The sequence below is a fragment of the Hirundo rustica genome, chromosome 2 (genome assembly GCF_015227805.2).
Source record: "Hirundo rustica isolate bHirRus1 chromosome 2, bHirRus1.pri.v3, whole genome shotgun sequence".
Lineage (NCBI taxonomy): Eukaryota > Metazoa > Chordata > Aves > Passeriformes > Hirundinidae > Hirundo > Hirundo rustica.
Window position 1 is genome coordinate 27,950,748 of NC_053451.1, and position 13,656 is coordinate 27,964,403.

The 13,656-nt window shown below is 39.2% G+C and overlaps 1 protein-coding gene across 1 annotated transcript in view; it reads right to left on the reverse strand.

The window, feature by feature from the left end:
• MAN1A2 (mannosidase alpha class 1A member 2) overlaps nt 1-13,656 on the reverse strand; it is a 134,394-nt gene that overhangs the window by 44,333 nt on the left and 76,405 nt on the right. The window contains exons 6-8 of the mRNA XM_040055492.2: nt 4,002-4,096; nt 2,463-2,586; nt 1,955-2,048 (exon numbers count right to left, since the gene is read on the reverse strand). Coding sequence (XP_039911426.1) covers nt 1,955-2,048; nt 2,463-2,586; nt 4,002-4,096 — 313 coding nt within the window. The remainder of the gene's footprint in view (nt 1-1,954; nt 2,049-2,462; nt 2,587-4,001; nt 4,097-13,656) is intronic.

A 13,656-nucleotide genomic window follows, 5' to 3' on the forward strand; every position in this document is an offset into this window, starting at 1 on the left:
CAGGCAGAGGACGAGTGAGCAGCGGGTGTAGTTTTAGCAGAACTACTAGATTGGAGACTATCATCCTAAACCATGACATTGCACTGGGAAAATCCTGGAAATATTACCAGAACATCTGAATTTGCAATTGGAACCTTATCTGCTCAAAAAAACCCAAAAAACAAAAACCCAAATGCCAACCACCAAATTCCAGGAAATAGTTTTATGACTCATGATCAGCATCAAAAAGTTAAAGTCTCTATACATTTGTATTTCTCTATATCCTCAGAACTTAAGTCTCCGTTTGTAATCCTACACTTGAGTCCCAAATGTATTATCTTGCAAAATCCATTTAACAGCATGTTTGAGCTCCACCAAACGTCTGCAGAGTTAAACTTTTCACTGTATATTTATTTTTAGTGATGAGGAGTATTTTATTCCCAAGAGATACTAATTCTGTGCATTGTTACTACAAGAAAACTGGAGAGGGACTTTTTTACAAGGGCATGCCATGACAAGACAAGGGGAGATGGATTCAAACTGAAAAGGAGTAGGTTTAAATTGGATATTAGAAAGAAATTTTTCCCTGTGGGGGTGAGTGAGGCACTGGAACAGGTTGCCCAGAGAAGCTGAGTATGCCCAATCCCTGGAAGTGTTCAAGGCCAGGTTAGAGGCTTTGAGCAACCTGATCCAGTGCAAGGTGTCCTTGCCCACAGCAGGGGGATTGGAACTGGATGATCTTTACTGCCCCTTCCAACCCAAGCCATTCCATGATTCTATGAAACAGCCTCTAAAGAATCCCGGTGATATATCACATTAGACTACTTTTGATAAATCACAATCAGATGATTAGGAATAAAAAAAATAAAGAACTGTTTCAAAGCAACAATATAAAATTCTCTTTTGAATAAATAAGCCTGACTATTTGTACTTTTGCATATTTTCTTATTTCTGAATGTGCTGTTAAACTTAAATTTATCAGAAGAATTTGTCCCATCAATCCATTTGCCCGTCTCAGATGGTGTCATGATTCACTCAAAGATATAAGATGCTTTGGAGAGAATTTTGGCTTTAAAGATGGGATTAGACAAGTATTTCACAGTGACTGCAGTGACAGCTGTATTCATCTCCCTCATACCAGATTCAAAATCAGAAGCAGATTCTCAGTTTGCAAGCCAGAACATGTTCTGCTGGATATTTACAGCCAACCACTGAAATCCCCAAAACCTATCACCGATGTCAAACAGGACAGAAATAGACCATCTCACTTGTTTTTTCCTAAATAGACCCGCACTTGTAAAAGAAATAGAAATAGAAACCTTGAAGAAAAAAAAATTCTCTTTTATCACCACTACTATCAAAGCACAAAACCACTCAACATTTTTTGAAAGAACCACTTCAAGAAAGGAATCGTGTTTGTGTCTCTCTCGATGTTTTATCTCTCTTCTTACACTGTCAGCAACAATACCTACTTTCTCTTTTCATTCCAAAGCCTTTTTGTAAGGAGGTTCATCATGTCATTTCACATGCCACTAAGTAGCTGAATTATGTTTGTAGATGTCAGTGCCTAACACAATTTAACCACTACAAACGTGCATTAATGCACGTCACCTTACAATAATCCACTTACCAGATGGTTTGCAGAACAAAACCAGGAACAGAATCAAAATGAGGAAATACTTTCAGCCTTATTCTTTATTACTGAAGATTTTATTGACTGATAAACATAAAGATAGGCATCAGATTAAGTAGGAAGCTGTTTTCAGAAAGTACCCTAAAAAGTGAGTTCTGTGACGTCAGATAGCAGCAGGCAAAGATTCATTTCAGGAGATCTCAAGTTCAAGCAATCCTTCTGTGTTTTTTATTTTCAAGCTATGCTGTTTGAGCCCTACAGAATAAACTTTCTGATCTCCAACTCAGCAACAAAGTAAGAAGCAGACTTCTAATTAGGAATTAATAAAATAAGAATACTTACGCTGACCCCACCGGCCTGTTCTTGGATTCAAATAATTTGGATAAAGTCCATTAGGACGATCCATTTTTTGAAGTAACTTCCGAATGTGCATGACCTAAATTAAATCAAGAATCAGGTTCACCGCTAACAACGTTAGTCTGCCCTTGCACATAGTTAAATCTAATCTTTTTTATTTTTCTTTCATTTATAGTAGCAAATTTTATTAATCTGAACCACAAGCTTTCTTGATGGCTTTCTTCAGATTTGTATGGTTTTGGTTTTAAAGGACTGCTCACATAAACATGCTTAAAAAATCATGATTTTTAAATGTATTCTGAAACAAATAAGAAAATCTGTGTTGTCATATACTTCTACTTGGAAAAGACATCTATTTGGTAACAGAAAAACAGGCATGAAAATATTTACCTGCTACCAAGAATGGAAGTAGAATTCAATACAGAAAGTACTTCCCCTTTAATGCAATTTATGATAGGAAGTATGATAAAAATATTGATTTTTTGAGACTCACCTTGTTGTAATATACAGGGTCCCCTGTCAAATAGCTGAGGTGGACAAATTCCATGTGCAGAGTACCAAACTCAGCAAGGATGCTGCTGCCAGCAGAAGCCCAGCCCCAGTTTCGACCAACACCACTGAATTCCAACAAATATGCATAAAGAAAGGGAGAAAACAACAGAAAATTCAGAGCTACTCTGCACAGTACAACTACTACAGCCAATTAAACAAGTAACAACAGCATTTTAACCCACACCTAAGATTACAGGCATTGTGGTTTGATTGAGTTGGTTCACTGGTTGGGTCTTTTTGGAATAAAGATGCCATAACCTCATCAGCAAAGAGTCCTGTGATTAAATAACATAATACCCTGATGTGACACAAATATGATGACTTAACACTGGGCTCAATCACAGTTGTTCTTTATTCACTGCATATTCCTAAGAACAAGAATCAAGACAAGTTCTGAAGGTGGCAGCATTTGCTGCCTTGTCCTGCTGACCTGCTGTGTTCCCTTTACGTGTATGGGATGTGCTTCCCTATCTTGTGTCTGCATAGGAATACAGGATGTTTACTATCAGCACAACACGAGTTCCTCAGGCTCACCTAAAGAATCAGCAGAAAGTGTCACATACCTCCTACCTTTTGCACTCTAAGTGACAGCATCTTACTAAGTCCTAACTCCTAAATTACCTCTGGTTGAATCTAATGTGGGAGTTTTCATCACCTTTCGGGATTGGGTCTTTAAATTTCTGTAGTTAACTATGCATTTCTGAAGACTACTTCTACTTCCTCTCATAAAATATTTATGAGTAAGTGTACACACAATCTTGATATACATCCCAATTCAGCTACTGTTTAAGGACATAGTAAAAATGTAAACGCCTCAAAGCATCAAAAGTTCTCTTAAAATCTGAGGGAAATCCTAGCACTAAGCAAGCAATGCAACATAAAATAGGCAAGGCAGTTGTCTTCCACGAGGCAATGCAGACCATCTAAGTTCAGTCTGATCTGAACAGTCCTCTAAAGGAGGCTCTCCATTGCACAGACCACAGTTGACTTCAGCATACCAGACTTCATACTCAAGCTAAAATGTAAAATAAAATAACAACTTCAGAGTCCTATCATATTCTCAAATGCTGGGAATCTTCCAAAGGTAACATAGAGCTCACATAGTATAGAAAATACAGAAAACACAGTAAGTTCAACCATGTCCTGCAAACGAATTTGGGTTTTAATAGATTTTGTAATGACTAAGGAAACAATTACTTAGCTCTAGAGCAACACACAGAATAATACACTCAGTGTGGTCCAATGGCAAATTGAATGCTTATTGCAGAATCATAAAAAAAAAAAAAAAAGATCAAAATTTATTGCAGTTAATGAGTTAGAATGCGCTGAACTCTATATCAAAATTATTCTAACATGCCAGGAATGACAATTTGTCTGCATCTTCTACAATTCCACTACTATGATAAACTGATGTATGCCATTATTAATTTTAAGTTGGAGGGAGGGGAAGGAACACAATTCACAAAAGAAAACTCATTACCTTTTCAGATTCACCATTGCCCATGGTATACCCGTAGGTGTGTTGAAGGCTGGAAGAAGTTTTCCTGCCAGTTGCACTGCTTTGATCTTGAAAACCTAAGATAGCAGGATCAATTGCAAATAGTTACAAAGTCTGATTTATCTCCAAGAACTGTAAAGACTGAAATTTCCTTGCCCCACCTACCTCTTTGTATTAAAAAAGCTTTAAGTTGTAAAAAACATATTAACTTGTAATTTTTTGCCACTTTTTCACTTTGTAACTTTCAGTTAGATTTGAACATGAAAAGCAAACTTGTCATTTTGATTTCTTTCCTTCCAAGCTCTCCAGCAACAGTTCTTAGATTCCTATTACAGAAGAATATCAGGTCTCCTCCCACTTCCCTCCACCGGTATTAGGAATTTCAAGTGCTTTTTAAAACAGTCTTTAAATCATACCTTGTATTTTTCAGTTAAAAACCAAGACACAATTCTCCTACTGAAGTATTTTAACGTTTACAAACTTGCAATCTCTTTTTAATGAGATTAGTGCAGAGAGAGTTCCTATTTCTTTATGAACACTGTCTGTGCAAAACCAACTCTGCAGTTTCCTCTGGTTTTTTTTCCTTCATTGATAATGCATACAAAAAGTAATTCAGAGCTAACCCTCTTTCTCCTAGTCTAATCCCTCATAGAAATTACTGACAGGACAAAGTCTCAGTAATTTCTAGCATTATTTCTATTTGCTTTTGGAACGTAAATCTGTAAAAGCCTTACTCAGAGCCAAACGATTATTAGACAGACAAGCAACTGGGAGAAAGTTCCTTCTAAGCCTACCTGTTTTCCAAAGGCATATTTGGTATATCTCCATGGTATGAATCTGCTTTTACCAGTTAGTTGCTATCATACATTTTAATTAATGCACTCTCAGTATTCACTACATATCTGGAGATAACATTATTTATTAGTTTGATGCACCATACAAACCAGTTACAAAGAGAGTTACCAGATCCCAGAATAACTTATGCAACACAGATGTAGTACAGAAACATCATCTCCTTGCAGACCAGCAAGAGGACATGAAGAAACCTAATGAAGATGCATAATGGCAATTTCAGATAGAGAAAATGTTCTTCACTAAAAGAATGGTCAGAGCACCAAGCCTGTCAGAGCTCAAGGAAGGCATGGGTGATGCTCTTAGTCATATGGTTCAGTTTTAGCTAGTCCTGAGAGAAGCAGGGGGTTGGATTCCTCAGTCCTTAAAAGTCCTTCTAACTTGAGAAATTCTACAATTCTATCTATTCCTGTCAACTATCTGACCAACAATCAGTAATCAAAATTAATAAAGCCTTTAAGAAAGACTGCAGCAGTTGATTTCTAAAGTCTATGGAAAGAAACTGAAGAGATGCACACTAGAGAAGCAAGCTGAAAAATAAGCCATCAGGAATATCCTTATTTTTCATATGAAAGTGAGAAAAAACCCAGTATCTTAATGTTTGAGGAGATGACTAGTGAGGCATGAAATAAACCAGAAGAAAATATTAAAGATGACATCTAATTGTATTTGACGCAGTGGAGTATGGTGAGATGGAGGTGAATCTGAAAGCAATGAGCTGGGATAAAGAACTTTTAGAGGGGTTCTCCATATGAATTGTAAGATGGCATATATCTAAACTGAAAAGAGATATACCTGAGAATATGATTTGATAGAACTGTGAAGCAACTGAGGCAATACGGTTTGAATTATTTTTAGCAAAGAAACTCACAAGAGACAGTCTTTGAGAAAACATGCAGAAATTTAGCAGTAAAATTCATATTTTACTGCTGACTGCTTTTGTCAGTCAAATTCACTTTTGACTGCTGCGATTTTAACACTCTGACCTTGAATAAAGGACCAATTCAGAACAGGAAGGCATAGTATAAGGAAGAGGTATAATACAGGTGGAATCTATGGTAATTGGGAAAAAAGAAACCCTTAAGAGAACTAAAACCTCAGTCTGGGGGCAGTTGCATAAGAACTATCTCATTTGCATCAATAAATAACTGTCAAAAATTCATGCTGAACTTTTAGAATTTTAAGAAGTAGATGGGTCAAGACCAGACAGAACTATCTACTGGGAGTCATCTGGAGGCACTCCCTCTACAGTGCAGGTAAGCTTCAACACTTAATTAAGAACAGAATGATGACTTCCAGTGAAATTGTAAATAGCTTGAAAAGACATTTGTAACATGAATTTGTTTATCTTCAGCTTTCGTATCTTGCACCCTCTGAAAGTGCTATGCACTATCATATTGTTCATTAATAAAATATACTGAAGCATTAGGGTAAGAATATTCTATGGAACAATATCCTTAGAAACATCCTTGCTCAAGAATATTCTTAATGGCTAGCTATTTACATTGCAATCCAGCTTTTAATCAGTTTGAAATGTATGGTGTCTGAGGAAGGAGTTTTTAGCTAGAATGTATGAAGTAAAGGTTGAGCTGATCTAAATGTGCATGAATGTGGACAAGACAGATGAAGCAAGGCAATCACTGAGCCATTTCAGCATCAGAGTGCCAGCAGGAACAGCTAATTCAGCCAGCCACGTTGTTAGCAGTACCTGCCCAAACTGCCTGTGATTAGAGGCACTTTCCTGTCACCTCCATTGGGCTGAGGACCCTCGAGCACCCCTGATCCAGCACCAAAAGGGTACAACACTCCCTCTCTATAAGCCTCTCACCCAAAACTGAATGTACAGAAACAAAAAATTGGTTGAAGGCATGCCTTTACTTTCTATTACAGCCATCTCAGTCGGATCTCACTGCTACTTCTGCATGAAAAAACCACCGAGTGCTCGGCACAGCCTTTACCTGTGCAGGCTGGAGTAACAACTGGGAGACAGCTGCATAGGGTTTTATCAGAGACAAGTGACCACAAGAGCATTTTTGGAGAGAGGGAGGGAAAAGAAATGTAGCAAGCAGTGGTGAGTGAGGTGCCATTTATGGGAAACTGCAGATGTGTCCAGAGAGTTCTGCTGAGCTCACTGAAGTGCCTTCTTTAGCAATTTTCTAACGTACCATAAGAACAGCAGTAAAAGCCTCAGGCCCTAGTTTATAATGTGCTAGTATCAGACAACATGGTTACTTATCGTGTAATATTTTTAATTTTTTTTTAAATGGGCTGAACTCATAGATTCTATTTCAGCCCTGGCAGTTCCCTGTTTACAGGCAATGCATTTCAAAAAATACATAGGCAAGTAGAACAGAAAAGAACAAAAAATGAATGGTTGTCTTAAAAATAGAGCTCATTAGGAAAGAGTAGAAGAATTGGGGTTATTTAGTCTAGACAAAAGATGTTTCAGAGAGGACAAGATAATGACTTTTCTGTATATAAAAGGCTAGCACAGGTAAAAGGAAATAATTTTTTTTTCCATGGACACAGAGAATAGAAAATAACAGCAAAATGGACCAAGGCAAAGTAAGTTAGCTATTAGGAAAAACTTGGTTATAAGAGTAACTACTAACGCAACATGACTGTGATTGCTGCAAAGTCATCACTACAGCTTTTTAAAATGCTCTGTACAACATACAAAGACTTAGATGATTTAATTTTCCCAAGGAACAGAAGAATAACTGAAAATTACTCAGCTGCCTTACCATTCTTCCAGCCATGTTGCTGCATTTTTTTTGCACGGCAAGGTTTTGGTAGTGTGGGGGCCACAAGGATGGCTTCTGTGAGAAGCTGCCAGAAGCTTCCCCATGTCTGGCTGAGCCAATACAGCTGGCTCTAAGAGAGACTGACCGTGGGTCAAGGCTGAGCCCATCAGTGATGGTGGTAGAACCTCTGGGATAACATAGTTAAGAATGGGGTAAAAAATCCCACCGCCGAACAGCAACTGCAGCCAGAGGAGTGAGAATATGTCATAGAATCAACCCTGCAGACACCACGGTCCATGCAGGAGGGAAAGGAGGTGTTCCAGGCATCAGAGAAGAGATTTTCCTGCAGACCATAGAGGTCCATGGAGGAGCCCCAAATCACAGCAGGTAGATCCCCAAAGGAGGCTGTGACCCTGTAAGAAACCTACACTGAAGCAGGGTCCTGGCAGACCTGTGGCTCTGCAGAGAGAGGAGCCCATGCTGGAACACGTTTGCTGGTGGGACTGGCAACCCTGTGGAGGACACTCACTGGAGCAGTTTGGGAAAAACTGTGACTTATGGGAAGAACTCATGTTGGAGAAGTTCATGGAGGTCTCTCTCCTGTGGGAGGGACCCCATGCTGGAGCAGAGGAGAGTGTGAGGAGTCCTCCCCCTCAGGATGAAGGAGGGGCAGAGACAACACGTGATGCAACGCCATTCCCTTACCCCCTGTACTGCTGTGGGAGAAGAGGCAGAGAAACTAAGCCTGTGAAGGAGGGAGGGGTGGGGGGAAAGTATTTTAATTTTTATTTCTCATTATCAATTAATTACCCCTAGTCGAGTCTGTTTTGCCTGTGACAGTACTTGGCAAGTGATCTTTCTGTGTCCTTACCTTGACCCATGAGTCTTTCATTGCATTTTTTTGTCTCTCCCCTGTACAGCTGCGCAGAGCAGTTTTGGTGAGCACCTCGCATCCAGTCAGGGTCAACTCACCACAGTTCCCAAGTAAGAGCTGGCTTGTGCACATTCCATTCATGTAAGAAGAAAATGGTTTGCCTCTCAGATATGATGCCTACTCTGTAGACACACACAGCATCTTTCATGAATAATGGAGATCATCCATCCCCAAGCTTCTTTGCTAGCACAAAGCTACAAGTACAGAACTGATCAACATCTTCTTAAAGACACTGTAACAGCAGTAGCAAGACATCCTGCTTTGAAGATGTAAAAATACTGTTCTAAGTAAATGGGTATTAATCCAAAGGCAGCTGTTCTGTCCACGCTCAAAAGATGGGCACTCTTCAGAAAAGTTTTAGACTCCACTGTAGACTTGGAAAAGTATTTCCATTCTACATGGCAAAATCTAACACATTAAAGCCATCAACTTACATGGCCTTTACTAGGCTAATGCTTTTTCTGCAAATACTGTAAAGCAATGGAAGAAGTTTTCTCTCTTTCAAAAACAAATCAAGCTGTTTACAGCTAGAAGAACATGTAAATTGGCAGAAAAAGCAAAATCTAAATCCCAAATCGGATAAGTGGATCCCTTATTAAGATGAAAACAGCAATCAGTATTTACAAACTAGTATGTACAGCAGACCAGCTGTGAGGGCCTGAATAATTTTCATCCATTAAACTGATGCTTAACATACCAAACCTGCCACCCACCCCACAATATGAAAGCTTGCTCCTGGAGCCTATTAATCCAAGCAAGGCCTTATAAACGTTCAGAAGAAAAGGCCTTAAAGATTTCAACGATTCTTCAAAAGCCTTATTGATGTATCCAGTGACTGCCTAGATGCACGGCTGCAGCTCTCAGAAGATTAAATTATGCTAATACTGCTGTTAGGTGCTCCCTTCCAGCACTATGAATGGCAAACAGCACCAAATGGCCTCTGTTCCTAACTCTGAGAGCAATGATAGATGTTTTCTACAAATAAGGAATCTCTTTCATTTACGTGCATAGAGCAGCCTTTGAATCATTCTTATTAAAAAGTAATAAGTGCCAGACTTCTCTCTAATCTGATGGTTATTAAGTAGTGAGAATCTATGGCCATGCAACGTGGCTGGATCTGTAGGCTTGGTAGCCCTGGATCATTGAAAAAAAAAAACATCAGACCAAACAGACATACTGCACAACTCCACAGAAATGCAGTACTTGGTTCACCATCAGTACTACTACTGGTATCAAATCCTGAGCACATTTCCTTCCAACACTAAGGATAAAGATGATGGGGGAGACCTATCTAATTACTAAATGTAGATTGAAAAACCAGAGCCCCTGACAGCAATACCAAACTCAGATCCTTGAGGAAACTGTGGTAGTCCTTGGCCCAATCAGGAACAGTTATCTTTCTACCTTCAGAGTTCTATCTGCAGCAGTCAGCTCCTCACTGCCTTTTGGTAGGTAAAAACCAATTTAAAGGCCAACTTCTTAGAGAGGACCCTCTGCATGAGTAGAGATAAAGGCTCATGGTGAAAATCAAGCAGCATTATCACAAAAAAAAAAAAAAAAAAAAAAAAAGAAAAAACAGAAGCAGCTTAATAAGCATTGTGGGTTTGATGACTGTTTACACCTAAGTCTTACTGCATAGGAAAAAGATGCCTGCATGCCAGATGAAGAGCTCTAAGTTTCTAGATGAATAGCTCTTAAATTCCAACACACTGCCCCTGTAAAGTTTGGGGGCTCCCGGGTTTTACACTGTTCCTAGGGCATTCTCCCCTGCAAGTGGGGGCCATCTTGCTACCAGAAAATGGAGAAACAGATCCCTCTTCACACATCTGCTTCTAGTAATTTTCATGGATGTAATTATGAAGTCATCTTGTGAGATGAGAAAGATGCAATAAGACCTTGGTAACATTTCAGCTATCATAGTACGAAATGAGAGTGGGAGGACACTTGAGGTATATTACATAGATGTTTGTTAGTGATGATTGAAGAGGCATGCCACATCCAGAATTGGTCCTGGAGAATGTAAATCATGTTCATATGAGATTTAGCAAGGCAGTTACAAACTATACTACCTATAGAGGTGAAATGATGTAGAAATACATAAATTCAACAGCACCTCATCAGCACTGTAGATTTCTTGAGCTGTAGCAGATGTTCAAGGAGGGAAAATTTGCAGATACTGTAAAGACAATCCCATAGCTGAGGTACTGTTGCTGTCCTTGGTAAGCTGCAGTGATTACCAAAGTACTTGATGAACAACACTTAGCATTTCCAAAGGACTGAAACTCTTTAAACAAGAGAAGACTTACTCTGCAAAGGGAATGCTCTATGAATTTATAGTACTTTCTGACAGAAAAAAAATCGATATGGAAATGAAAAATCTAAACCCATCTCAGCAGTCTAAGATCAGAGTTACAAAACCAAGAATCAGCTTGAATCTGGACTATGGTGACAACTTAAAATGCCTACGATGACAATTTGCTCTTTCTTTACTTCCTCCCTTCAGGTATTTGCACACAATGATGAGGTCTCTCCTGAGCATTTTTTTCTCCAGGCTGAACAGTCCCAGCTCTTTCAGCATTTCCTCAAATGAAAGATAATCCAGTCCCCTAACTATCTTTGTCAGTCCTTTGCTGGACTCTCTCCAGTATGTTCATGTCTCTTGTACTAGGGAGCCTGGAACTGGATACAGCAAAGGGTAAGAACCACTTCCCTTGACCTGCTGGCAAATTTCCTGATGCAGGCCAGGATACCGTTCGCTTTCTTTACTGCAAGGGCACAGCTTGGTGTCCCCACCACTTTTCTGCAGAGCTGGGTGGTCCTCACATATAATGGGTGCATGGGTTTGTTCCTCCCCAGGAGCAGGTCTTTGCCCTTGCCCTCACTGAACTGAATGACGCTCCTGTCAAGCTCATTTCTCCATCTTGCCAAGGTTTCTCTGCATATCAGTTGCTCTCCCTAGTTTGGCATCATCAGCAAATTTGCTGCGAGTGCCACCTGCCTCATCACCCAGATCATTCGTGAAAACATTGAGCAGGATTGGATCTGGGGTACACCACTAGTTACTGTCCTCACACTATATTTTGCATGGCTGATTATCACACTCTGAACTTGTCTGCTGAGACAGTTTTCAATCCATCTCACTATCTGCTCATCCAGCCCATACTTCACCAGCTTCTTTATAAGGATCTTAAGAAATACAGTCAGTTCATCGTAGGTCATCAGGGCTGGTTGAACATGAGTTCTCCAATCACCTTGCTGTTCATGGACTGGAGAAAAGTTTTCTAAATTAGTTGCTCCATCATCTTTCCAGGGATAGAGGTAATACTGGCCAGGCTGTAGCTCCCTGGACCCTCCTGCTTGCCCCTTTTGAAGGTAGGAGTGATCTAGGGGCAATGCCATCACGCTCATCTTGTGCATTAGCCCAGTGATACTCACTTAAACCTTTGGCTGCCAAGCTACTACTCCTCTGCAAGGCATTCAGCTAATACACACAGGCACTTTACACAGGCAGAGGGAAAGAAACTCTGCTTAATTCCAACAGTCTTCAAAAATTTAAAATACTGCCAAATTCACCCTCATGGAAGTCCAGGGCTGGTTACATCTGCTGCTGCAAGCTACTCCTGTGCTATGAGAATTCTGGTCTCTCAAGAGCAACAGGATAAAGCAGATAGCACTTAAGCCACAAATATTTCATAACTTGATGATTTTCTCATTTCACAAGGCAATAAATGCTTCATGGAATGTTCCTTCTTTGTGGAAAAAACAAACTCCCATAGTTTTGAAAATATGTAGACAAGGTTGGTATTTTCTTTAACCAGTAAAATCACAAACAAGACTTCTACACTTTTATTTAAGAAAGTCACACTGGATTCCTCTCTGAAGGAGACACTTTTGCTGACAATTTTAAAGAACAGTAGGAAGGCAAGGAAGGCTGTCCAGGTTCAGATGATGCATGGAATTAGGCGATGTAACACCTAACCCAAACTTCATGGCTACACAAATTTGGCTCTCCTTAGTTTCTCTGCTTAAGGATCCAGAGATTCAGCTTGTAAAAATTTTCTAATGCAGCGTATCACAATTATCACAACTTCCAAGGTAAAAGCTGCAACTGCACTCTACTTCTGAAACCAGAAGCTCAGCGAAGCCCACAGGACTGGATAGGTCCGTTCATACATCCAAGCTGCTTCTTTCCTAGAGGAAAAGTCTTCCTAGACTGTTTTGAGATGAAAATACAGGTCATGACTTTTTGGAATAATGAATATGAACAATATTCATTATTAATAATGAATATTATAATAAAAATATAATATAATGTATATATTTACATAAAGTATCAAAAGAGATGGGAAGAAACTACCCCTTCATAACAATCTAGGAGAACTATCTGAGTGGTGGTTCCTAAGTTAAGAGTTGTACTGACAAGCATCAAAATGCCTCTCTGACCATATTGTTCAGCTACAGTCTACAAACGAGTTGAAAAATAAACACACAAAAATTCTTTATCTCCATCAGTTAATTGCAGATAAGACAGATATTGTCTGGTTAACTACCACTTCCCCTATTTACATTTTACAAATTAGCAATTATATATTCAAATGTTGCTTCTTAGATAAAAGATAAATACTCTGGTGATTCTCTATCATCAGCAGGGAAAGATTTGCAAACAGAATTCTTAAGTGATACTATCTTTATCTTCTTCAAAAGCTTTCCAAAGCTGGTTTCCTGGACAAGAGACATGAGGAATCCAGTTACTGTTGATTGAGGCATCTCAGGATGTAATGAAATATTCATTGGTTTCACACTACTGATATTTTTGAAAAACTCATATGAAAAAGTCTGTACATATATTAGCTTATTAGAAATATTCAACATTTCTGCTTTAGAAGATCTGAACATAAAAATTTGGCATGCACTGGACAACCAGCTAATCATATCTGAACTACCTGGCACCGGCTAATAATACTTCAATTAAACCGTATAATTTCCATTTACTTCAATAGCTGTATTAGGTTCCTTGGCACAGGTTTCATGCATTTCTGAGTAGAAATGTTACATGTTCTCAGTTTTTAAAGGGCCTTTGAATCCAAGGCGCTTTACACCAGTCAGT